At 38.0% G+C, this 27,565-nt stretch overlaps 2 protein-coding genes across 9 annotated transcripts; both read left to right on the top strand.

The window, feature by feature from the left end:
• Positions 1-1,388: 1,388 nt before the first annotated feature.
• On the top strand, positions 1,389-20,787 carry LOC147501487 (uncharacterized). Of its 8 annotated transcripts, none has more exons than XM_086606554.1 (20): positions 1,389-1,606; positions 1,696-1,728; positions 1,812-6,747; positions 6,834-7,022; positions 7,654-7,768; positions 7,932-8,985; positions 10,189-10,636; positions 11,741-11,794; positions 11,891-14,702; positions 14,828-14,941; positions 15,109-15,239; positions 15,759-15,851; positions 16,011-16,280; positions 17,155-17,779; positions 17,860-17,979; positions 18,499-18,574; positions 18,664-18,960; positions 19,085-19,492; positions 19,852-20,005; positions 20,431-20,787. In XM_086606554.1, the coding sequence occupies exons 1-17, from the start codon at positions 1,422-1,424 to the stop codon at positions 18,761-18,763; spliced, it is 11,355 nt and encodes a 3,784-aa protein (XP_086462680.1). In that variant the 5' UTR covers positions 1,389-1,421; the 3' UTR covers positions 18,764-18,960; positions 19,085-19,492; positions 19,852-20,005; positions 20,431-20,787. The 8 variants fall into 8 exon arrangements, with proteins under 8 accessions (XP_086462680.1, XP_086462677.1, XP_086462682.1 ...); XM_086606551.1 differs by having other exon boundaries at positions 19,085-19,496; XM_086606556.1 differs by lacking the exon at positions 17,860-17,979 and having other exon boundaries at positions 19,085-19,496.
• Positions 20,788-24,091: 3,304 nt separating this feature from the next.
• LOC147501486 (uncharacterized) lies at positions 24,092-24,478 on the top strand. Its single transcript, XM_086604317.1, has one exon. It carries the CDS (start codon positions 24,092-24,094, stop codon positions 24,476-24,478), a length of 387 nt encoding a protein of 128 aa, XP_086460443.1.
• Positions 24,479-27,565: the final 3,087 nt, after the last annotated feature.

Here is a 27,565-nt window from a genome sequence, read left to right as displayed (position 1 = left end):
TACAAAATGTGGTTAAGGAAATTAAAGTTGGATTCCAAAATACAACTCTCATAAACAATCAAATAGAAAGTTCAAAGTTCAAGTCTAGAAACACAATTTTTACTGTATAATTAAACTTCTTTGCCATCAATATACGGTGCAACTTGAATGGGAGAAAGAGATAATTGATGTGCAAAATAAAATAAATGGAAGGGAACCACAATATGTAGAAGAACAGGAGTCACATCCACTTAAGTGTGTGTTTGTTAAATTTTAACTCATGGAAAGGAAAGGAAATAAAATGGGTGGTCGGAAAATAAAAAATAATTAAAATGGAATGGAATGGAATGGAATGGAAAGGAAATAATTTTAAATGGTATGTGTTTGGTAAAAAAAAATTTTGGGGAAAGGAAAGTAAAAAGTGCATAATTTAAAAGAATAGGAAAAGGAATAATCGTGTTTGTTTCAAAAGCTATGGAAAGGAATAATTGTATTGTTGAGTGAATAAAGTGTATTAGTAGTAAGTTCCTATTTATCTATTTCCTTTCATTTCCTTTCCAAAACAAAATTTGGGGGGTTAGCTAAAGCAAATATTTTGCAAATGCATTAAAATAACAAAAATTTGTTTAATATGGAAAAGCTCCATTTCCAAATCAATTGGGTAAAAAACGAAAAATTGGAAAAGTGGATTAATCTTTATTTTTCTTTTTAAAAAGTTTAATTTTAATGCAATGAACTTCCATTGAAAATGGAACAAACATGAATAACTAACGGAAAATGTAACAAATTTCTCAAAAAACTCCTCAAAAAATAATTAAAGGTGATGGGATAATGGAACAATTTGTCAAAGAAAAAGAAAAAAAACTAAAGCAAATGCATTGAACTAATAACCCAAAGATGGGATAAATCTTGATTAATCATAATGGAACATGTTTTCACCGCTAAGGAGAAATAACTGTCATAATGGCCAAAGTGAGAACCAAGGGTTTTCACAATTAAGACATTTAATTAATTCCTAAACCAACATGTGTTGGCCAGCATGGTGATAGTGGAGAATTGAAAGGGAGACGAAAGTTTGGAGAACGAAGGGTTTTTTCTGTTTAATTTCACAATTAATAATCTAGTTAATTTCTAATCCAACTCACATGCTGTTGTTGATTTACTAATAAACTTGGGCCAATGAAACTCGGAATATTGGTTTATCATCAATAAAGGGGGTTATGTAAATCTGTAATAGTAGAAGTATATATAAAAGTGAGAAGATAAATATATAATTCAACTTTCTTGATTGATATCGATTTTGCTTGATATTTGGTACAAAATCCGGAATCCAATATATCGGTAGATACTTTTCTCCTTTTGGGCCTGGATCCAAAAGTCCACCAATCCTCTCAACGCGCCAACTAAACAAAAGAGTAGAGGGAGAGGAAAAAAATTAAAAAATGCAAGGTCTGCACCACCAACAACAACAGTTAGCAGCACTCCTCTCAGTCGCACTCCCAAAAGAAAATAAAAACAACTCAGAAAACGACGAAGCCTCTCGAATCTCCGCTTTAAATTCTCTCCACCGCGCAATTCTTTACCCTCCAAACTCTCTCCTCATTTCCCACTCCTCCACTTTCCTCTCCCAAAAAATAAAACAACTCAGAAAACGAAGAAGCCTCTCGAATCTCCGCTTTTAGAATTCTCTCCACCTTGCAATCCTTTCAAGGTCTCTCAAGGTCTCTCTTCTCTCCTCAACAACGACACGTAAGCATCTCATAACTCAATTTTGTTAAAAAAAAATCAATCTAATCTCAACCGTTAGTTATAATTTAATCTCTTTACAACAGGTCATATGCGGTGCGTAGAGCGGCGGCTATAGGGTACGGAGCATTAAGTGGAGTGTTAAGTAGTACTCAAATATTAATACAAGATAGATTTGTAAATTTACTATTACCATTACTTAGAAAAAATGGAAATGCTGACCTGGCATTACAATCACTTGTTGAATATATTAACATTGGTGAAGTTAATTCCGTTGAACGACATATTATACCTATACTCAAATCATGTCAACAAGTACTCGAAGACGAAAGAACCTCCTTAAATGTATTGAATCATTTGTTGAGTGTTTTAGTTTTAGTGTCGGTGAAGTTTTTTAGAGTTTTCGGGTTGCATTTTGTTGATATTGTTGACTTGTTACTTGGTTGGGCGTTAGTACCGGATTTATTGGAGGGGGATAGAGGGGTTATTATGGATAGTTTTATGCAGTTTAGGAAACATTGGTTGAGTAATTTGGATTTTTCGTTAGGGTTGTTGTCCAAGTTTTTAGGTGATATGGATGTTTTGGTTGAAGACGAGAGTCCGGGGACAGATGACCAGTTTAGGAGATTGGTTGCGTTGTTGTCGTGTTTTTTGACTGTTTTGAAAGTTGCGGCTACGGAGATGTTGGAGATGAGTATGCTTGATCAGATTAGGGAGCCGGTTATTAGGATGGTTCCGCAGTTGTTGAATTGTTTGTCTATGGTTGGGAAGAAGTTTGGGTGGGGGAAACAGATTGCTGAGTTGTGGAGATGTTTGACACTTTTGGCTGAGATTTTGTGTGAAAAGTTTTCGAGTTTTTATCCGGTTACATTTGATGTCTTGTTCCAGAGTTTGAGTAAGGGTAGTAATGGGAATGGGAATACTTCTGTTGGGTCTCGCAAGGTTAGGTCTGTTGAGATTCATGGTATTTTGAAGACGAATCTGCAGTTACTTGCTTTACAAAAGCTTGGTATTCTTCCGTCGGCTGTGGAGAAAATACTGCAGTTTGATTCGTCTGTTAGTCAGCTGCGTTTGCATCCGAATCCCCTTGTGACAGGGGGTTGTGCAGCTTCATATCTGTTCTTGCTCCAGCATGGGAGTAATGAAGTTGTTGAACAGTCTATTTCATTATTGATTGAGGAGCTAGAGTTATTAAAGTCGCTGCTTCAAAAAAGTTTGGATTCTGAAAAAGAGATCAATCGTATAGCAGATTATGAACCATATTCTGAACATGAGTTAATTGCATTGTTTAAGTTTGATTTGAAGGTCTTGTTGGGTAGCGTTTCCTTAAGAAGTGGTGATGGGAGCTTGTTGGGCCAGCCAGAAGTTGCGGCGTGCTATAACAAGAGGTCAGTGAAAATGGTGTCTAGTATTCTTGAAAAGCTGAATCCTTTCGAGTCACCTATTCGAGGTTGTGTGGAGGTTCAAGTCAGTGTTTTGAGGACCTTAAACAAGCTCAGTGAAGTTGAACTCTTAAGTAAGTTCTTTGTAAGAAAAAATTTAAGCAAGAAGACTCCTGCTGGTCTTGAAGATGAAAAGTTTGCCAGTCAGTATACTTCCAAGAATGCAGTTTCCAGTGTGGCCATTGAGTATTTAAAGAAGTACAACACGTTCCTTGTTAAGTCTCTCCATGCTTCTTCACCTCTTACGGTTAAATTAGAAGCCCTGCAATGGGTTCATAGCTTTTGTAAGGCTGTTGTAACTGTAAAGGAGGATGAGAGTTTGGTCAAAAGACATCATGAAGAAAGTGGGTTTGTTAATATAGGTGGTAACTTGATTCCTGCTCTTTTGAATGCAGCTTCAGATAGGGAGCCGAAAGTGAGGTCCTGTGTTGCGTCAGGCTTAGAAACGCTTTTGCAAGCAAGGCTTATTTACCCTGGAAATTTGTATGAAATTGCAGGAGTCATCCTCGAGAAACTTGGTGATCCTGATACTTCTATAAAAAATGCATTCTTAAAGGTTCTTTCATTTGTATTGCCTATAACAGTTTACACGTGTGGTCTATTTGACTATGAACTGAATATCACATGTAGGCCTGACATTCTTAGGGTTGGGAATAGGTCTTACCTGCACTGGAAGCAATTATTTGCACTCAAGCAATTGCCCCAGAAACTCCATTCACAGCAACTTGTTACCATTTTGAGTTACATATCACAAAAATGGAAGGTTCCACTTTCTTCTTGGATCCAACGTCTCATTCACAGCTGCCATGATACACCGAACTTTACTTCGTGTCAAATTGAAGAAGCACAACATCATGGGTCTGATGGCTTATGGATGGACTTGGCAATGGAGGAAAATATGCTGGATAAAATTTGCTCAGTGAACAACCTGGCTGCTTTGTGGTGGTCTATACATGAAGCAGCGCGATACTGTGTCACTGTCCGCCTACGAACAAACCTCGGCGGACCTTCACAAACGTTTGCAGCCTTGGAACGCATGCTTCTTGATATATCACATATTTTGCAATTGGAATCTGAACAAAATGATGTTAGCTTAAGTACAAGTCTATCTGGAGCTCACTTATTACCTATGCGGTCATTTTTGGATTTTGTAGAAGCCCTCAAGAAAAATGTATATAATGCTTATGATGGGTCTTTAGTGCTACCATGTGCTACAAAGCAGAGTTCTATATTTTTTCGTGCAAACAAGAAGGTTTGCGAGGAGTGGTTTTCTCGCATATCTGAGCCAATGCTAAATGCTGGATTGGCACTGCATAGTCAAGATGCGATATTTCATTATTGTGCAGTACGCTTGCAAGAACTCCGAAATCTAGTGGCATCAACTTTAAAGGACAAACCCAGGGCACAGAGAGTTGAGAATCTCAAAAACAGATTTGCTGGTGATATCTTGAGGATTCTTCGGCATGCAGCGCTGGCTTTGTGCAGAAGTCGGGAACCAGAGGCTTTAATTGGTCTTCAAAGATGGACTGAAATGACATTCTCTTCCTTGTGTATGGAAGAAAATCAGGTTAGAGGTCAGACTTGGATCTTAGGATCTTTTACGTGGATCACAGCGCTTGTATATCAGGCTCAGGGGCAGTACGAAAGGGCAGCTGCTCAGTTCTCACACCTGCTTCAGACTGAGGAGGAACTCAGTTTAATGGGTTCTGACGGAGTACAGTTTGTCATTGAACGTGTAATCGAGAGTTATACCGCTCTTTCTGATTGGAAGTCTCTAGAATCCTGGCTATTGGAGTTGCAGGCACTTCGCGCGAAGCATGCTGGGAAGGATTATTCTGGTGCTTTAACTGCTGCTGGAAACGAAATAAATGCTGTTCATGCTTTGGCACGCTTTGATGAGGGAGATTATCAGGCAGCATGGTCTTACTTGGATTTGACGCCAAAAACCAGTAATATGCTCACACTTGATCCAAAACTAGCACTGCAGCGGAGTGAGCAGATGCTCTTGCAAGCAATGCTTCTTAAAAGTGATGGGAAGGTAGATAAGGTACCACGGGAAATAGAGAAGGCCAAGCTGATGCTGGATGAAGTGTTGTCTGTTCTTCCCTTCGATGGATTAACTGAGGCAGCGGCATATGCTACCCAATTGCATTGCATTTCTGTTTTTGAAGAAGGCTACAAACCTAGGGGTGGGCAAGAACAATCTGAAGAACTTCAGACAATTATGAACTCTTATAATCAAGTTATGGCATCTCCAATTAGTACAGTTCATCAAGATTGTAATCTATGGCTAAAGGTTTTCCGTGTTTATCGTACTGTGCTCCCAAATTTCCCCATGACCCTACAGCTTTGTCAGAAATTGATGAATCTATCCCGTAAGCAGAGCAATTTTGCTATGGCACATCGTTTGAGCCATTATCTTAAAGATAATATTGCAAGTTGCTCCGACGAGGTATATCGCAAGTTTCTTTCGTTAGATTTGCAGTATGAGGAGATCCTGCTGATGCATGCTGAAAATCATACTGAAGATGCCTTCACTAGTCTCTGGTCATTTGTAAGCCCTGATTTGATATCTCCAACAACAATCATCCCTGATACTACTGAGAACAGTCTGAAGGCAAAGGCTTTCTTGAAACTCTCAATTTGGTTGAGACAGAATTACTCTGACATTAGTCTGGAAAATATCGTTTTTAAGATGCTTGAGGGGTTCAAAACTTCTGATGATTCTTCTGTCAGCAGAAATGGGCACTCTTTAAGCAGTGGGACTGTAGCTTCTGAGCCCAACTTTGAGCTTCTTCTTGAGGAAATTGTGGGTACGGCTTCGAAGATGTCGTCTATACTCTGTCCCACAATGGGTAAGTCATGGCTTTCTTATGCTTCTTGGTGTTATAGCCAAGCGAAGCTCTCCCTCTCCATACAACATGATCTTGTTCTCCAGACTTCTGTTTTGTCTCCCATTATTCTTCCTGAAGTTTCTCCAAATAGGTTTCATCTAACCAACGAAGAGATTTCAACAGTGGAAAATACCATCTTACAGCTTTTTCAGAACAAGAGATATGTGAACAATGGAGATGGTGCAGGTGAGGAATGCATTGTATGGCCTGCTTATGGCGAATGTGAGAGAAACGAAAATCCTGTGAATGCTTTGGTTCATCAGGTGGTGAACATAATTGAAGCTGCAGGTGGAGCACCTGGGGTAGAAGACTACAACGGTGAACGCCTCTCTGCAACTTTAGCATCTGAGTTGGAATTGTTTTTACTCCGTACCGATGTTGCCCTAGATAAAGGGGAGATTTCATCTTCAGTCAATGAATTGGTTTATGTTTGGCGGTCATTGAGGCAGAGAAGGGTTAACCTCTTTGGGCACGCAGCTCATGGTTTTTTGCAATACCTTTCATATTCATCTTCCCTTTGGGAAGGCAATCTAGTTAGCTCTAATCTTTATTCTCTGAAGCAAAAGACTGAATGCCACACTCTCAGGGCTATGTTATATCTCCTAAATATTCTTCTCAACTATGGAGTGGAGTTGAGAGATACCCTTGAAACTGGTCTTTCAACAGCTCCTTTGTTGCCATGGCAGGTTGGATTTTGTTATAGTACAAGTCTACTGGAGTATTTCACTTAATGAAAGTATTTAATTTAGCTTCTATTTTCTTCTTTATGCAGGAAATTACGCCCCAACTGTTTGCCCAGTTAACTACCCATCCAGAGCAAGTCGTTCGAAAGCAATTGGAGGGCTTGTTGATGATGTTGGCTAGGCAATCTCCTTGTTCTGTAGTGTATCCTACACTAGTTGATATAAATTCATCTGAACTGGAGCCTTCAGAGGAGCTTCAACACATACTAGGGTGTTTGGTAACAGTCTATCTTCCAAATATTTATATTTACATTTGTGGTTCTCTTTGCTGTCCTGTAAATCTTCATGGCCTTTTTGTCTTTGTTTGTGTTGTTCTTTTCTTTATTCACGTTTTAGGTTTTTGTTTTTTAATGGTTCCTTTCTTTTGTTCTTGGTTACTTTTCATGTCCTTTTGTTATGGTCATTTGATCTGTGCACAAGCATTGCATTCATCGTGGTTTTACTTTTATATGAATTTTACAGTAAAAGTTTTATATTGTTTGGTATGCCCCTGTTCTTATACTGGGCTTCCTATCCCTAATATTTCAGACCAACAAGGAAAATATATTCTGCTTAGTTCCATTTGTTATGGTTTTGCAGTAAAGGTTGAGTTTTAGTTTGTGCATTTTCGAGGGATGTTTTACCATCAAGCACTGAAAATTTAAAGTTTGTTTTGGGGTGTTGATGTCATTTTTTGGATTATGTCAATATAATAGTGATCAAGAAAGGCAAAAATAAATAATAAAAGTGATTTTCTGGGGTGTTGCAATTTTTTATTTTTTTATTTTTAAATTGATTTTTATCCCGGAACATAATTTTGCTGGTGTAAGTTGGAGTATGAAAATATTAGAATGTCTTTTCTTAATGCAGAGCAAGCTTTACCCAAGATTAGTTCAAGATGTTCAACTCATGATAAATCAGCTAGGAAATGTAACCGTTCTTTGGGAGGAACTATGGCTTAGCACCCTTCAAGATCTCCATGCAGGTGTGTTTTGGAGCACAAAATGTCACAATCTTCTATCATTTCTTGATGTTACCTTTGAGTTTCCAACTTTTAATGTGGTTTCTGGTTATTTTGTTAGTAAGACCAAATTTATGTGCTTTTACTCCTAGTCTCTTTGTGCATGATTGCCACTTTTTGTGCTCAGATGTCATAAGGCGCATAAATATGCTGAGAGAGGAAGCTGCACGGATTGCTGAGAATGTCACTCTTAGTCATAGTGAGAAAAACAAAATAAATGCTGCAAAATACTCGGCTATGATGGCTCCCGTTGTTGTGGCCTTGGAGCGTCGTTTAGTTTCAACTTCTCGAAAACCTGAAACTCCTCATGAGACAAGGTTCCAGAAGGAGTTTGGAGAACAACTAAAATCTGCCATTTTGGCCTTTAAAACTCCTCCAGCATCTGCAACAGCACTTGGGGATGTGTGGCGTCCTTTTGACACTATTGCTGCTTCTTTAGCATCGTATCACAGGAAATCATCTATTCATTTAAGTGATGTTGCCCCACAGCTGGCCTTGCTATCATCTTCTGATGTTCCAATGCCTGGTCTCGAGAAGCAAGTTTCACCTGAATCTGCTGGTGGTGCTTCTCCTGATCTTCAGAGAACTGTTACCATTGCTTCCTTTTGTGAGCAAGTGACTGTCCTCTCAACCAAGACCAAACCCAAGAAAATTGCTATGCTAGGCTCAGATGGTGAAAAGTATACATATCTCTTGAAAGGGCGAGAGGATCTACGTCTTGATGCTAGAATTATGCAGCTTTTGCAAGCTATTAATGGCTTTTTGCGCTACTCCTCTAATATGCGTAGTCGTTCCCTTGCTATCCGTTATTACTCTGTGACACCAATCAGTGGTAGAGCTGGTCTTATTCAATGGGTAGACAACGTTGTAAGCATATACAGTGTCTTCAAGTCGTGGCAAAACCGTGTGCAACTAATGCAGCTTTCTGGAATGGCTGCTGGCGCTACGAATATTACTGCTCCTCCACCTGTTCCCCGACCAAGTGATATGTTCTATGGAAAAATTATTCCAGCACTTAAGGAGAAAGGAATTCGAAGGGTAATCTCCCGGAGAGACTGGCCCCATGAAGTGAAGCGAAAAGTTCTTCTGGATCTTATGAAGGAAACTCCTAGACAACTTCTTCATCAAGAAATTTGGTGCGCTAGTGAAGGATTCAAGGCCTTCAGCTCAAAATTGATGAGGTACTCTAGGTTCTCCTCTCAGAACCTGCACATTCTACCGTTCTACCCTCTATTTTTCTCTGTTTGACCAAGCAATCACTACATATATTCATATGAATGCCCCATCTTCAAATTCTTGAAAATTTCATTTTGTCGAACTTAATATTTATAATTTACTCATTCTGTTGGGCGCTTTTGTTTTTCTTGGAGCTGATATTTGCTGATCGATTTTGTAGAAAGTCAGTTTACTTCTTGTTACACTGACAAGAATGAATATAGTACGTCTGCGCATGCACATCTTGACACAGTTATAACTGCTATCTTATGTATGCATAGCTATTTGTATCTACTGTTATTTATTGTCGTCTGTGAGAAACTCAAATTGTATAGTCTAATTTTGGCCACAGATAATTTCTAATGTGTTGTAACATAAATAATTAAGCTTCTTGCCATAATTTTAAAACTTTTGTAGATAGTTAGGGAATGAGATCTAAAATTGAAGAGTAAGGGGGTGAATGTTATAGGGAAATGTTTGATATTGGATAGAGTTAAGTACACAGATGAAAGTGGGGATAAGGTTGCATACAAGGCTAGAGAATAGTGAATGATCTCTCTTGAAACCATTTAATCAGTTGACAGAATCTGACACTGAATTATAAAACTCTTCTCTTTTCTTTGGTACCATTAGTAGTAGTTGATCGATCCAAATCCTCTTATTTATGTGTGGGCAGATTTGATACTGTTGTGCAAGACGACAAGCGGGATTGTCCCTTTGAAATGGAATAACGGACCAATTAACAAAATTGATACCTAACGACAATTTCGATCATGCATTAATGCTTAGCACATTTCTCTTTTATGTTATTTAAATCATTTGTTCAACTTCGTTTTTTGGTATTAGTTTGGAAGTTAGTATATCCCCAATCTAGCATTTTTTTCGGGTAGAGTTGTACACCTTAATGTTGTAATTCATATCCTTAGAAACATGTTGCATATTTATTATCTCTTGGTTTTGACTCAGACGTGATGTTCATTATTTGTACAACGTAGTATACCAGTTAACATGCAAGAGAACTTCACTGTTTTCTGCAACTGCATCATATATGCATATTTTGACTTCTCAAATTATTTAATCTAAATGTTGTTTTCTAGTTAACATATCACCAAGGTAATTTTTTGTAGTGCTTCTGTTCTTTGACCTATTTATATTTTCCTCCCTCGTAGATATTCTGGGAGCGTGGCAGCCATGAGCATGGTAGGGCATGTTCTCGGCCTGGGAGATAGACATTTGGATAACATTCTTTTGGACTTTTGTAGTGGAGAAGTTGTCCATATAGATTACAATGTGTGTTTTGATAAGGGAAGGAGATTAAAAATTCCAGAGATTGTCCCATTTCGCCTTACTCAGACAATTGAAGCGGCTCTAGGTTTGACGGGAACTGAGGGTACCTTTAGAGCGAACTGCGAGGCAGTTCTTGGTGTCCTGAGGAAGAACAAGGACATAATATTAATGTTGTTGGACGTTTTTGTTTGGGATCCATTAGTAGAGTGGACACGTGGAGATAATCACGATGAGGCAACAATAGGCGGTGAAGAAAAAAAAGGCATGGAGTTGGCAGTTAGCTTGAGCTTATTTGCCTCTCGCGTACAAGAGATTCGTGTTCCCATACAGGTACTTCTGCATTTGCAGCTCTTAGCCTATGATATGTGTTATTCAATTTTAAGTTTTATCTATTTATTTATTTATTTCCCTTTCTTTTCTCTCCCTCTCCACTCCCCCCTTATTTTTAAATTTCACAGGAGTTGTATGTGTACTTCTGCGTGTCTTCAAGATGATGTAAAACTTTGTAGATATTGCCATCTTAGAATATAGAATTGTAACTGTCAAAACCTAAATATTTGGATCATCAAATCTCAAGGTATTAAATGATTGTTATTTTCGACAGGATTGCCCATATATCTTTACTGAACATTTATTTCTTTATGTAAACACTTAGTTGCATACGTATTATGTACAAAGGTAAAATCATTTAGGATGAGCTGTTCTCTTGAAAAGGGGAAACCAACAGTCTTATGACATAATTATCATTTACTTACTTTTCTAGTATTCTCTAGTCATTTATTAGTAATTTAGCCTATATGTGTTTTCAAAAACGTTGTACTGACATTTTTCATTTTCATTAAGACGCTGCTAAAGTGCTAATCCATTTTTGTTGGGTAGGTTTAGTTTCATTGTTTTCTGTGGAATTATAAGGTTCAGATGAATGAGGCTGCATTTCAAGTGTTGGTGCATAACAGGACTGTAAGGGAGTGTTTTGGTTTTGGAAATACAGACGGTTATTCCTAATTAAACTCAGTCACAGTTTACAAGATTCCTGTACTATCTTAGAAGCATGGATTTGGATACGAGTATTGTATTCTACACCAAATGGACTGAGATATGATAAATCCTGATAAAATTGGATATGAGTATCCAAGGATATTGCACTAAAATTGGATATGATTCTATGGCTAAATGTACTGTGTATATATAAATGACATTCACTTTCTATTTTTTATTCTATCTTGTTACATACAATTTTTTGTACTCTTATAGTGCCTTTCTAACTTTCATGAGGGAACCATAATTCTATTAATCATTAATTAAGGAAAAAGTGAAGAAGACAGAGACATCACCTTTATAATCTTGATAATACAACAGAGTTTTTTATGTTCACATCATTTTTTATTTTTATTAATGCATAGCAATGCTTGATTGTTCTAATTTGTGAACCAGGAACACCATGACCTTTTACTTGTTACCTTACCTGCTGTTGAATTCGCACTCGAGGTATGGAATAATGTATTCCAGTATTTTGGATTTCAATTTCTATTAGCTACAATTGATAATAATCTTTAACTATGTAAACGTTTGTACCTGTTCCAGAGGTTCTCAGATGTTTTAAATCAATATGAGGTTGTTTCTACCCTTTTCTATCGTGCCGACAAAGAGAGGTCAAACCTTGTTTTGCATGAAACTACTGTGAAGTCAATTGTTGCTGAAGCAACACGTAATTCAGAGAAAATCCATGCTGCCTTTGAAGTACAGGCCCACGAATTTGTTCAAGCAAAATCCGTTGCAGGTGAGAAAGCCCAAGAGGCAGCAATATGGCTGGAGCAGCATGGAAAAGTCCTTGATGCTTTACGAAGTGGTTCTTTGCCTGAAGTCCAAGCACTTAGAGGCATGCAAGAAGCTTTATCTCTTACATCTGCTGTTGTGGTTGCGGGGGTGCCGTTGACCATTGTCCCTGAGCCAACCCAGGTGCATTGTCATGATTTAGATGGGGATGTTTCTCAGCTCATCACTGAGTTGGATGATGGAATTTCTTGTGCTACTGAAGCACTCCAGGTGTATACATCCGCATTGCAGAGAATTCTACCATTAAATTACGTTTCCACTAGTCCCTTGCATGGTTGGGCACAACTTCTGCAACTATCAGTAAATAATCTTTCCCCTGATATTTTATCTCTTGCCCATAGACAAGCTGCTGACCTTATCTCAAAGACACAAGGAGATAGTCTTGAATCTTTCCAAGTGAGGCATGATGATCTTTGTCATAATGTGGAGAAATATGTAGCAGAGATAGAAAAGGTCGAGGAAGAGTGTTCTGAATTAGTAAACTCTATTGGCTCAGACACTGAGGCAAAAGCTAAGGATCGTTTACTATCTGCTTTCACTAAGTATATGCAGTCTGCTGGTTTCTCAAAGAGAGAAGATGGATCTTTTATTCAATTGGGTGTCTCAAGGGATGTCAGGATGCAAAGGGAACTTGAAGAGAAAAAGGAAAAGGTGTTATCTGTTCTACATGTAGCAGCAACTGCTCTATATAATGAGGTAAAAGGTAAGGTATTTAACATATCGAGTACTGGAGGGGTCGGATGGAGACATGCAGAAGATACTTCACACAATCATTCAGTGTCTATTTTCCGTGAATTTGAAGAACAAATAGAGAAGTGCATACTCGTCTCAGGGTACATAAATGAACTCCGTCAGTTTATTGGCATGGATTTACCTAATTTAAGTACAGATATGGATCATGCAAAACATTCTTTTGAAGGGAACTGGGCTTCGATATTCAGAGCCAGTTTGAATTCTTGTAGGATCTTGATTGGGCGAATGACTGAAGTCTTTCTCCCAGAGTTGATAAGATCAGTTGTTTCATATAACTCAGAAGTAATGGATGCATTTGGATCTCTTTCACAGATCAGAGGATCCATGGATACGGCACTGGAACAGCTGGTTGAGGCAGAACTAGAGAGGGCATCCTTGGCAGAGCTTGAGCAAAGTTACTTTGTGAAGGTTGGGCGTATCACTGAACAGCAATTGGCTCTTGAAGAAGCTGCAGCTAAGGGAAGAGATGATCTTTCATGGGAAGAGGCAGAAGAGCTTGCATCCCAAGAAGAAGCTTGTAGAGAACAACTAGACCAACTCCATCGATCCTGGAACCAGAAAGATGAGAGGAAGTCCACTGTCATAAAGAGGGAAAATGGTATTAGAAATGCCCTAGTTTCTTCAGAAAAGTGTCTGTTATCTCTAATTAATGCCGACCAAGCAAGGGATCTACATATATTGAGAAGCCAAGCCATTTTGGCTTCCTTGGCTGGACCTTTTTCAGAATTGGAAACTGTTGATAAAATAGTCTCCTCATTTGATGCTCATGCTGGTTCATACTCAAATGGGTCCTATAATGTAGTGGATTTGATGACTTCCGGATACTCTATATCAGAATCAGTCTGGAAGTTTGGCAGCTTATTGAGCAATCATTGCTTCTTCATTTGGAAAGTGTGTATCATGGACTCCATTCTTGATTCTTGCATACATGACATATCCTCTTCTGTGGATCATACTTTAGGATTTGATCAACTTTACAATGTTTTGAAGAAAAAACTAGAAACACAACTTCAAGAACATGTTGGGCAGTACTTGAGAGAGCGGGTTGCTCCTGCTTTCTTGGCTCGGTTAGAGAAGGAAAGTGAGCACCTGAACAAATTGACTGAGGCAACAAAAGAAGTTGGCTATGAGCTCGTAAAAAGAGATGGTGGAGCTGTGAAGCGGGTACAGCTTATGCTTGAAGAATATTGCACTGCACATGAGACTGCTAGAGCTGCGATGTCAGCAGCCTCCCTTATGAAAAGGCAGGTGGCTGAGCTCAAGGAAGCACTTCACAAAACAATGTTAGAGATTGTTCAGATTGAATGGATGCATGATGTTTCGTTTCCTTATCTACAAAAAAATAAGCTTATAGCTCAGAAGTTTATTTCAAGTGATGACAGTATATACACCACCATTTTAAACCTTGACAGACGTAAGTTATTAGACAATGTACAATCTGCTATGTCAGCGATAGCCAGGTCTGTTGAGTGCCTGCAAGCTTGTGAAAGGACTTCTGTGTCAGCAGAGGGACAGCTTGAGAGAGCAATGGGGTGGGCTTGTGCTGGTCCCACTCCCAGTGCTAATGCCTCGGGCAAGAGCTCAGGCATTCCTCCTGAGTTCCATGATCACCTGAAGAGAAGACGGCAGCTTCTATGGGCGGCTCGAGAGCAAGCGTCAAATGTTATCAATATCTGCTCATCTGTATTGGAGTTTGAAGCATCTAGAGAAGGTATTTTGCATATTTCTGGGGAGGATGGGAGGTCCTGGCAACAAGCTTATTTAAATGCTCTGACAAAGCTGGATGTCACATATCATTCTTTTACATGTTAGTTCCCAGATTTACTCAATTAATTTCCCCAGTGAAGTTAAAGTTGATTTCTTTGTTAACATATCGTAGAGTTTGCGTTAATATGTTGTTATCCGTTGTTTCTTGTGTATCTTAATTATCAGGTGTTGAACAAGAGTGGAAGCAAGCAAAGAGCAGCTTGGAAGCTGCTTCCAATAGCTTGATTTCTACCAGTAGTGAACTCTGCAGTGCTTCTTCTGTGGCAAAGTCAGCGTCTGGTAAAGGTTTCAATTTTTCAGCTAGCATGCGTTATAATGTTGTGTTCACTGACTTTTGATATGCATCAGAATTTGTTGCTCAAACATTTTCTAGGAAAACCAGGAAACTGTGTAGTTTGTTTGTTTCTCAAGAGGGGGAGAGCTTATACTGAAATGTGTATTTGCAGGTGATCTGCAAAGCACACTGGCAGCAATGCGGGATTTTGCCTGTGAAGCCAGCGTGGCACTATCTTCTTTTGGCCGAGTTGCAAGGGGACATACTGCTCTGACTTCTGAGTGTGGATCAATGCTTGAAGAGGTTTGAAAATACATGCTATGCACAAGAAATCTGTCTCCTTATAAGATGTAGTCCTGTATGAAATCCTGATGCTGGATTTGTTTGTTTAGCATTTAGCAATTCATCTTTTCTTCAGAATTGTGGGAAAGGTCCAGCATTTGTAGTTTTCATAGCTAACTATTTCCAACTAATGGAGAAAATCACTTTTCCGCCTACCCTTGCTTCAAATCCAGTGCAACTGAGTGTTGACCTGTCACAGGTTTACTAGTTACTCGACATATCCTGCAGCATAAGCTTTACTTGCAGCAAAACAGAAACATAAGTAAGGTAATAAAAAAAAATTAAGTGTACAGAGTAACTCACCTCATAAAACCAATGCAACATTTAGAGTATTGAATGGTGGACATTATTCTAGTTTTAGGCCAATAAGCATTACCAGTTCTATATGTTTTTATTGAATATTTATTTGCAAATTGGACATTATGTCATCAATAGTTTTCGGTAATTTTCTTTGCTAACACCCTATTTTTTTATCTGAAGGTTCTGGCAATAACCGAGGGTCTACATGATGTTCACAGTTTAGGGAAGGAGGCTGCTGCAGTACACACTGCTCTTATGACTGATCTCTCAAAGGTTCCCTTTTTTTCACCTTTTTTTTCAAGCTGAATCTTCTCTACTTTATTCTATATATTTATTTTAAGTTTTTGCTTATTAGCTTTATGACTCAGTTTCTAGTCAATGAGTTGCAGTTTCAATAATCAACGCTATGATCTTGGTCTTCTCTTTATGTAGGCAAATACAATCCTTCTTCCATTCGAATCAATGCTTTCTAAGGATGTGGCTGCTATGACGGATGCTATTTCCAAGGACAGAGAAAGCAAGATGGAGATCCCTCCTTTTCATGGACAAGCAATATACCAGTCATATTGTTTGAGGGTTAGGGAGACTTCTCAGTCATTAAAGCCTTTGGTTCCCTCACTTACTGTTTCTGTGAAAGAGCTCCATTCCATGTTGACCAGGCTTGCACGAACTGCAAGTCTCCATGCAGGGAACCTCCACAAAGTAATTTCTTCCTTTAATAAAAAAAATCTTTTTATTATGAATATAATAATCTTGGCCTATAGATGATCCTGGAAATCACTGTTTTGATAAATTTAAACATGTGCTCAATGAGAGGGTCATCACCCTTAGTGAACCTTTCCCTTCATAGCCGTAGGCACAACTAGCTGTAGACTGGACTGCCATCTCATAATTTGGAGCATTCAATCAGAAAGTTACTTATTAATAGGACGCAACATGCTCTAAAATCTTATGTTGGGGCACTTCTAACATCTGTACTTGTGAAATTTTTCAATACATTAATCTTTTTTATCTGTTTTCCAACGCACTGGTCCCAATGGGTACGGCCAATTTGTCCAAGCCATGAGTCGATCTGGGAGAACTTTGAGTTTGATTTAAATAGTGTAGATAAGCATTGTTTTAAAAGTGGGTCTTGTTAGTACGTGCAGGATCTCCCTCTATGAATTTTTCATACTTCTAAAATACAACCATGATTTGGTGGGTATCTGGTGTAAATAAGTAGGCCGTGACAAAAACTTGGGGATTTGACCTTCATCATAGGTTATGGATATCCAAAAACGTGTTATAATCTTGGGTTTCATAAACTTTTGGATTCTGACACGTTTTCGAAGTTTTATAATAAGTTTTCAAACTTGGTCCCATTTTGCGGTTTGCTCAAACTGACAGAATGCCCCACTTTTTGGGAAATTTGAGGAAATGGTGAGATGCCTGCAAAACACGGAGGATGGGGAACTCTGGAAGATAGACCTTGCCCTAGCATATACATTTTTTGGTTACTATTCTTGTAGTTTTCTGTTTTTCCAAGTTGCTGGTTATTCATAAATAATTTTTGAATACTGTCATTTCACCGTCATAGGCACTGGAAGGACTGGGAGAGAGTGAGGCAGTAAGGTCACAAGAAATCGGTTTGTCAAGGTCCGACCTTGAAAGTAATCCAGGTTTGTTTGACAAGGAGCGGGATCTCCTCCCACAAATGAATGGGGGAAGCAACCCTGAGCTTCTTAATGATGGTGACTGTTCATTTGAAGATGAAGGATGGATCTCTCCTCCTGAAAGCATATACAGTAGCAGCTCAGGGTCTTATGGTTCCTCAGGGGCAACAAGTTTGCCTACACAATCAGATCAATTTAGTGTTGTTGGTGAAACAAGTGTGACAGATCAATTTAGTGGCAGCGAGGACGTAAGATATTCAAATGTAGTAGAAAGTTCTTTGCCTGCACAATCAGAAACTGATTATGTCAAGAATCATTCTACTGACCCTGTCATTCAGCCATGTGATTATCCAAGTGACCATCTTGAAGCTTCGCAACAACCTGATGTCAAATCTACAGCTAAAGATATAAACCCTTCACATCCTTCAGATAAGTTAGAGGAGGTAGATTCTGAGGGTAAAGATGAAACAGATGTGTTGGATCAAGTAAAAGGTCAGAATGCGAATCAAGTAGCTCCTTCTGTAGAGTGTGGAAATCGAGTAAAAAGAGGTAAGAATCAAATTCATATTTCAAACGAGAATGGCAATAATCATAGATCGTAATGTAAGAGTTATGCTTTTGATTTTCAGTATTTATTCAAGCATTACGCTTGCTGAAGGTCATGAATCCAAATTTACCTAGTGGCGTTTGCTGTCGATGGAGCAAATGGAAACTTGAAGGCACATTGTGCCATGTGATAATAACATTATGTGGGCATAATTTTTTTTTTTTTTTTAAATTCCTCTTAATTCCAATTTATTCCATAGCAATTTTGTGCAAGTTTTCATTAACTCCGTAAAGTAAATATTTTTCACCCGCCACTTTCCTGCCCCCTTTCTAAAGAAAATGGTTGTCTATGATATGGTAGGTGGGACAGTTATTGTCGTTATATTATGCATAACTTCATTGTCTTGTACTTGATCATTTCTTATGCACGTTTTTGTGGTATATATTACATATAATACTTGAATTTCAAATCTTTGCAATCTGTTTCGTGTGTTTTTGTGTATAGTTCCATAGGATTTTCCACTTAGAGATGGGCCAAACTTAGATTATCCCAAAGATTTGAAAAACTTAATTTTGTGAGTATGGTGTTTCTGTTGGATTGTATGGCATGGTTTATATGTCTTTCACTTGAAGGTCTCAGTTTTGTCCTTCAGACTAGAAGCACCTAGTGCATTTAAGAAGTTTTCGAGTTCTTAATTTTGTTTGCAACTATTGTTTGATAGGTAAAAGCGTTTACGCTTTATCTGTGCTAAGGCGAGTGGAGATGAAACTAAATGGTCGAGATATTGACAACAACAGGTATCTGTGATTAACTTAAGTTTCAGTTTAAGAGCTCTTCCAATATAGCTGATTAAATTTTCTGTGGATGTTGTTGGTACTTTTTGCAGGGAAATCAGTGTTACTGAGCAAGTTGATTATCTTCTTAAGCAAGCTACCAGTGTAGATAATCTATGTAACATGTACGAAGGTTGGACACCTTGGATCTGAAAGGGGAATAATTTAAGCTTTTATGCTTTCTGAACACACAGTGAAAATAGTTACATCAAGGGGAAGTTGGAACTGGGCACAATGTGGATAACAGGAGGACGCAATACGTTTGCATGTTTGGTGGGTGCATTCTCGGTATGGTGTTTAAACAATTTTGAGCACTGAGTACTTGTATGTCACAAGTTCCAAGTGATTAGGTAATTTAGCTATTACAGCACAGCAATTCCCATTTGTATTCAGTTTCCAAGTCCCTCTCATGAAACATACAAGGGCAATCAGTTGGAGTACTTTTCAAAGGGGCTTCATTGCAAAGTCTGACAGGACCAAGCTCTCGATGGAGTTGTCGTGGCTGGGCAAAGGGCTCCACATTAAGTGAGATTAAAACATCATTTCCTGTTAACTACGGCTATGCTGTGATTAGCTTCTCATGTATCAGTTGTCTTAAAAGTCAAGCTGGAACTCACTTCAGGAATTCATAGGGACAAATTCTCAGAACCATACGTCTTCGCAGGATAAGCTGTTGGAGCCAGGGGAGTAAACTATCTTCTGTAGTTCACCACTGGCAACGTTGAGCACTGAAATACAGAATTTGAGTCCACAAACAACCCAATCCTGAGCTCAGTTGGAATGTTATTCTTCAATGGAATCTAAGATATAGTGGATTCATTTGGGAGAACTTTGAATTGATTTCAGTGCATTCATGCTCAGTTGGTGCAGGAAGGAAATTTTGTAGGTAATTCCTTAATAGATGGTATCTTGTCAGGAGAATTGAATGCTCTCATCAAATTTTCTGATTTAGACAGATAATATCTTTGGTTATTTTGTATTGGAATATCAGACTATGGGTTGATCATATCCCCCAAAACCAGAACCTTGGATCATAGCAATAATGCATGCTGTATTTTTTCCCTTGAGTGGTCTTTTGTTGAACAATACTAGTTTATGTTTTGTTTATTAACCGCAAATTTACTCTATTGTTGTCTTGTTTTCGGTTTAGTTTTTGAAAGTCTCCAGCTCAAATTTCTCTGTAATGCATATTTCATATTATGTGGGCCTCTTATTGCCTTTGTTTTTACTTTTAATACCAGGTCAATTCCTGTGAAGTGTTCAGAGCTATTACATGTGGTTGAGGAACTTTGGCTGTTTTTGATTGTTCAAGTCTTCAAAGTAGGAGTGAATGGTGGAAGAACTATTATTATGCAGGCAAAGACCGTCAAAAATTACTTTATCCTGAAATCTGAGGTCAGCAGATGAATTAGTCTTTCTCCATTTATTGTTATTAATTTGATATATATGTGTTTTATATTTTCTCTCACAATTTCAACTGCATCATTGCTCTTTGGTTTCACGCTTCAAGATTTAGAATTCTTACAATCTTTTTAATGTTAATTTATTGTTGTCTAAACTCTAAACTGAAGGATGAAGCTATCTGCATAAAAATACTTTTTATCCTCAGAATTGAAAATCTAAAATTACTTCACCATGAGGCGTTCGCTCTTCCGTATCACTCCTTCATCTTACATTTAAAGTATATGAACGTTTCACCTAGTTGAAGTAAGGATGTTAATTCACTAAGAAGGTATTTTAAGGTTTCAGTTGTTACATTGTAATGTAGTATTTATTGATTTGGACTCGTCAATTGCTCAGATCTGAATTTTCCTCTTCAGGTGGACTGGATAACTGGATACTTGAACCAAGGAAGGATATAGTAGAGAACAGGTTACTGCATGAAAACCTTACAAAGGTTTGAAATGTTACATAGTTTTATTGACTTGTTCCTCAGGTCTGTTTGTCCTTGGGTGGATAGATGGATACCAGAACCTTTAGTTTTGGCTATTTTTTATGGAGCCATTAGCTATGAAGGGAAGATACAGTAGAGAGTAGTCTCATGCAACGGGCAGGTGTGTTTTATGTAATTTGTAGTAACTAATTGACTACTCTAATTGTAGATGAATGCATAAAACATCATGAACTTGGACTTCACATCACTATTCAGACTCTAGATTATGGGTACTGTTTAACTTTCCAGTTTCTTCATTTTCTTCGTTGAGCATTTATTTATGAGAAACCACAACCGTGGGAAATATTTAGGTTCCAGAAGTTCGAACATCCTTTATATACTCAAAGAGGGTCTAGAAATAAAATCAGGACTAAATGATTGCATAATAGAGCTGGTCAAAGTGCATTAAACTTTCAAGGTGGTTTCAAGTCAGAGTCTCCTTGAGACCCCAGATTATTTGGAGGATACTGGCCTAGTGAGATGGGTGTGGTCGTAGCCACAGGACCTGAGCCGGTTTTAGCACCCACACAATGTTGTGAGTATTCACATTTTTATTTTACGAAGAACCCATATTTTTTTAGTTGAAAATGGATAGCTAAAATGTATTTAGGACTGCGGGTTTGTTCGTACCTTGTTAGCAATTCGCCCAATTGGCAAATCGAATTTTTGAAGCGCCATACTTTAATATTTTCGAATTGGAATGGTTGAAAGATTTGGAATAATTTGTGATTTTTTCTTAAAAAGTATAATATGGTTTTTGACGAATTTTTCAAAAATTCGGTTAAAAAATTGTTGGTTGTTAAAAAAATAAATTGAAAGAAAATTATGTTTTGTTTTGTTATTTTTTATGTATTTTATGTTTCTATTCATATTTTTTGGGTAATATTTAAATTGTCATATGAAGTTTGGTGGAATTCAATAGCAAGTTAATGAATATATTTATGTGAATTGTTCAATTGGTTTCAATGTTTCGTAGTTAAATTGTTTGGATATGTTTGTTACGTTGTAAAGAATGACAATTATTATTAATATTTACTAGTAAATTATCTCGAATATTTAGCTTCCAAATTTTTACAACTAAACATTTAAAATATGTATTAATTAAATACAACATAATTATTGTATTGTGAATTTTTGACCGAATATTTGATCATACCATTTTTTTAAGTCACCAAATAATTTTTGAATTATTCCCATATCCTATTTTTGTGGTATCTCGAATTGCTAACAAGAGTTCGTACTCTCATGCATATTTGAGAAAGTCAAACGTAGTAGTCAAGGAAATTTTGGATCTTAGGTACTAGTTTTTGTTAGATCAACGAACTAATTAGGTTTTAGGAGAGTTTTGATAATATCCAAAACCAATCAATAAACCCAGGGCCGGCCCTGGGCCTATGTTGCCTAATGCCTTGCATAGGGCCCCCAAATGTTTGCTAATTTTAAGGGCCCTGTCCACCACTTCAACCCACTACCATGTTAACTTATGATATAGCCCACGCACAGAGACAAAGGTCCACATCAACACAAAAGTCCATTTTAGAGTTCAGCCGTAAGAGAAAACCCAAATCGATTCGTTTTAGCTTTTTTTGAGTCACATAACGAAACAGAACGAAATCAAGACAAGTACTGAACAAGACAAAAAAAATCATATACCAATGAACCCAAACCGTTTCTCCCACAGAACGAAACAATATCAAGTTCAGAAAACAAGTAAGATTCTTCTCTTAATCTCTTAATGCCTAGGAAGTTGAATTGAACACTTGACTTTATTACTTTTAGTTCATAAAACAAGCTGATTTAGTTACTTTTAGTTGATTTTATTATCAAGTTGTTGTTGTTTTGTCGGATTTTTTCGATGGCACGCACTAGAACATATCCCTCTGGTCATGAAAAAAGGAAAAAGAAACAAAGAATGGAAGCAATGGCTCAATCTCAAGTAGGAGCTATAAAAAGTTCTTTCTTAACCACCTAAAACAAGAAGAGAGTTCAAATGCAAATCCCATTAACGAGGTAGTGAGAATCACAATGGCTTTGGAGAAGAAATAAATGATGAACAAATGCTTGAAGGGCATGAAAGTTGGTAAATGAGGAACGGATTAATGAAGGGTTTTGGTAAATGAGGAACGAGTTAATGAAGAGTGTGAAGAATTAGATAATGTGGAATCTGGAAATGTGGTGATTGAAGAACATGCACAAGCTAATAATGATTATGAGGGACCCAGTGAATTATTATGATCGGGAAATTGGGATAAGATTGACCAAACTTTTAGAGACTTACTAGTACAAAAGGGTCAATAAGAGATCATAGTGGTAATTTTCCTAGAAATTGAAGGAAGGGCGTTTTTCTTCCACTTATTTAACATTTGGAGAATGGGGAGAAGCAAGATAGAAGTTGGCTCGTCTATTCTACGCTTTAGACAAGGTATATTGTTTCATTTGTAAGTTGTTCAAGCAAAATGCAAATACCTCTCGGTTTGATGAAGGATATGACAATTGGAGAAATCTCACGACAAGGCTTAAACAATATGAACAACGTCCTCATCATAAAAGACGTCTAAAATATTGGATTGAATTGGTGGATCGACTTGGCAAGAATGAAACAATTGATAAACATCTTCAGGAACAGATTTCGAAAGAAAGGGAACATTGGAGGGAATTGTTACAGAGGATACTTGTTGTTGTGAAAACTCTTGCTAAGAATAATTTGCCGTTTCGCGGGAAGCATGAAAAGATTTATGAAGATAATAATGGAATTTTTGAGTATAATTGAAATGATGGGTAAATTTGATCCGGTTATCGTAAAACACCTCGAGCGTATTCAAAAGAGTGAAATTCACTATCATTATCTCGGTCACAAGATTAGAATGAATTGATAGAAATGTTGGCGGTGAGGTTAAATGTTGATTGTGAAGAAAATCCAAGATGCAAAGTATTTCTCGATCATCCTTGATTGTACACGATATAAGTCACTTAAGAACAAATGTCTCTTGTTATGCGGTGTGTGGATGTTTCAACGAGTCCAACGAAGGTAGAAGAATATTTTCTAGAATTTTGGAAGGTGGATGACACATCAGGTTTGGGACTTTTTAATAAACTGAAAGATATGCTAGATACTCTTGAACTCGACATTGGTAATATAAGAGGCCAAGGTTATGATAATGGATCCAATATGAAAGGGAAACACAAAGGTGTACAGAATAGATTGCTCGAAGTTAATCCTAGAGCATTCTATACTCCATGCGGTTGTCACACGCTTAATCTTGCTCTATGTGATATGGCGAACTCTTGTCCAAAAGCTGTATCTTTTTTCGGAGTGGTACAACGTATATATTCGGTGTTTTCTTCTTCTACAAAGCGATGGCAAGTTTTTAAAGATAAGGTTAAAGGTGGTCTTACTCTTAAGAACGATAAAAGAGAGCTTGATTCGAGATGCTTTACTTTACTTGGTTGATACTAGTGATGATCCAAAACAAAGAGTGATCTTTGAGTCTCTAGCAACACATGAGCTTGAAAATTTTGAATTTTGGTTGGTATGATTATTTGGTACAATGTATTGTCACAAGGTTAACTATGTTAGCAAACTCTTGCAAAAAGAAGACATGCATATGGATGTAGCTATAAAGAAGTTGGAAGGACTCATTTCATATTTTGAAAGGTACAGAGTAACTGGATTTGATGAGGCTATGGTGGAAGCTAAGGAGATTGCGGCTGATATGCAAGTTGAACCTGTTTTTCATGAAAAACGCATCATTCGTAGAAAAAGACAGTTTGATGATAATGTCACTGAAGAATTGCCACAATCTGCTGAAGAATTGTTCAGAATCCACTACTTCATTTATATAGTTGACCAAGCTCTTTCCTCATTAAGGAGTCGATTTGAAGAATTTAAAAAATTTGAAGGAATTTTCGGGTTTTTGTATGATTTCTGCAAATAATGCTAGTTTAAAAGCTTCTTGTGAGAACCTTGAAAAGTATTATACGATGTCGATATTGATGGGAGAGAGTTATTTTCGAACTAAAGATCTTGAGAAGATTTGCCGAAGGCATAAAGAAAGGTGATGTGTTGGATCATTTGAAGTTAACGGTTAGTTGTTTTCCAAATGCATGGCTGAGAATATTACTCACTATACCGATTCTGATTGTATCCGGAGAAAGGAGTTTTTCAAAGTTGAAATTGATAAAATCTTACCTTTGATCAAGCATGTCACAAGATAGATTAAATGGATTAGCCATGTTATCCATTGAGAAGGGTTGGTAGAGAAAATTGACTATGCAAGTGTAATCAGTGATTTCGCAAGTAGAAATGGATCAAGATCTATTTTTGGTTAATAGTTTATAAATGTACTTTTCTTTTTAGTTTTATTGTGCTAAGAGAACTATATGATGCTTGATCAATGGGGTTAGGTTCCATGTCCCCCCCTTGGGGCAGTCACAAGTGATTTGGGAAGAAACAAGAAAGAAAAAATATTTTGCGAGTTTTTTTGTTACTTATTTTTTAATTAGTATATAGGCCCCATTTTCAGGAGCTTGCATAGGGCCCTTTGAAACGCAGGGCCGGCCCTGAATAAACCACTGGCCTGATTGGTGCAATTGACAGGTGTACACATGTGGTACTGTGGTGAGAAACTGCTGGCACAAAAAACCGGTGGCGTAATCGCCTGATTGTTGTCTTTGATTTTTAATATTTAAAAATCGAAATATATATATTAGTTTCTGTATGAGGCTCTACTGGTTAATACTCGTTTACAAATTACAAGTCTTCTTGACTTCCACTGATTACGAAAGTTCATTCTAATAGCAGTAAAACTTTGAAACCATTTCATATTTTGTTTCAAGTTCAATTCAAAACTACAGCACATAGTAACCATTGAAACAGTAGGTCGCATTTCATTTCCATTCCATCGAAACAGTGGGTCTATAGCCGCTTTGATTGCTGTATATAATCCTATTCCATTCATCAAATATTTCTATAATCACACTTCCAATCACTCTAACCAAAAGCTATAAAAGGATCTATATCTCTTTATTTGTTGTTCGTCCCCATAATACTGAAAATATGTCTGCATTGGTTGATATTTGGACTAGAGAGTTTGCAAAGCTACGTGAAAATGGTCAATCCATGTTTCCAATTGGTTCCCCGAAGCTTGCAGGAGCTGAATTGAAAAGCAAGTCATCTGAGTCGACGTCGTCGACGCCTGTTTTAGCTCGACTTTTTCAATTCGAGTCAAGCACCTCCGAGGGCACTTACTCTGAGGATACCATTCTCATGATAATGGAATGCTTTAGCCCTTGAGATTGAAAAATGATGGTTATGAACTAACAGCTTTTATGTACCTTTTCTTTATGCGTTTCTTCTTGTACAAACATATTAGTTGTCGTAATGGAACTATGGAAGGCTTCTTTTTGTTTTAACTAAAGTTAGAACTAATTTCTGTTCTGATTAGTGTAACTTCGTGATTCGTGGGTCGAAGTGTGGAATACAATTTTGTGCCAATTCCCTTGTGGAGAGGCTCTCCAATAAGGCAATAACATACTAAAAATCGAACACAGTACAGGACAGATCAAAAGGCTGAATTCCCTTTTCGCTTGGGGGTGTTTGTTTTGAGTGAATATTGCTTACGATAGGGCGAGCAAACTTAAAAAGAGCTTAGTGTTGAATGAACTTCCTTCAATCAATCACTCAGCTTCACTTTAGTAAGCAACAATTTGTGCTTAATGGTGCTGAATGGCTATAAGTACATTTGGAATACCCATTCAGCAGAGTTCAACAATTTAATCGAACACCATTTACTCAGCAACCAGAACCAGCAATTAACATTCAGCAGCACTTGAAACAAACTGTAAAGTTCATACTCGAGGTAGTTAATTAACGTTATATACTCAAAATGAATATATGTTCTTTGATGCTATTATAAAATTTTGTTTGCCAAGTAAGTTCGTTCTCTGTCAATCCATAGATGGCAAATGTTTTAATTAGGCCCGTATCCAATCTTCTTTCAATGATCATCCGCAGCTAGCGAATGTTTGGAATCTATAGGGCAGCGTTGTCGATCGGGAACAAACAACTAGAAGTGTAGCTGTAGAATTTGAGGAAGGTAATTGTAGTGGTAGGGTTCGCGATATAAGAGATGAGAGGTGATGCGACCTAATGCCAACTAAGATAGTAGGAACCGATGAGTAGGGGATCGACATGGGAATGGGACCAAGTCAAAATATCCAGAGAGTGCATGTGCACAGTAACAGTCCGCGACATGCAAGTACACAGTAGGAACCCTACACGTGGAAGACACGGGAGCGATGGATGAGAAGACAGGTAGACGGCTGCGATGGGGGAGAGGGAGGTATAAAAGGAATAGTGAAAGAGAGAAAGGAGGGGAAAAAAAGAGAAGAGAGTGGTGAGACCTAGGAAAAAAGAGTGTGTGTAGGAGAGACACCCAACATTTGGTGCCGTCTGTGGGGACAAGAGCTAGACAACTGAAGAAATGGCCACAAGAGTGAAGTGAGGAGTAGGAAGGCCAAGGAAGGTGGCGGTTGCGGAGGAAGAGGGGGAATCAGTGAGGAATGATAGGGGAGAGCAAGGCGGAGAGGATACCACTGCATCGGTGTCAGAAGGGACAAGACTGTTGCATGAGGAGATAGCAAGGTTGAGGGAGGAGAACGATGGACTGCGGAGGGAGAAAGAAACCATAGAGGAGTCGGAGAGAGAGGCGTCTGAGTCAGAGGGAGAGGAGGCCCAACTTGGCGGAAGACGTGGTGCCCGGGATCACGAGGGAGCAGATGAGGGAAATGATAGCCAGCGACTTGAAAGCAAATATAGAAAAAGCTAAGAGCATTGGTGGAGCGGCGAATCAGGTGGTGGCGGGGCTGAACCACAACCCATTGGCTGACGCGATCTGGAAGGCTAAGGTGCCAAAGCGGTTCAACCAGCCCAGATTTGAGAGGTATGATGGTACAGAAGATCCGGCGGACCATATCCACCACTTCCTGCAACAGATGTCGTTGTGGCAAGAGCCTAGGTATGA

Source organism: Coptis chinensis, chromosome 4 (assembly GCF_015680905.1).
Source record: "Coptis chinensis isolate HL-2020 chromosome 4, ASM1568090v1, whole genome shotgun sequence".
Classification (NCBI taxonomy): Eukaryota; Viridiplantae; Streptophyta; class Magnoliopsida; order Ranunculales; family Ranunculaceae; genus Coptis; species Coptis chinensis.
The sequence above is the reverse complement of the archived record's forward strand: the minus strand, read 5'-3'. Positions and strand labels throughout refer to the sequence as shown.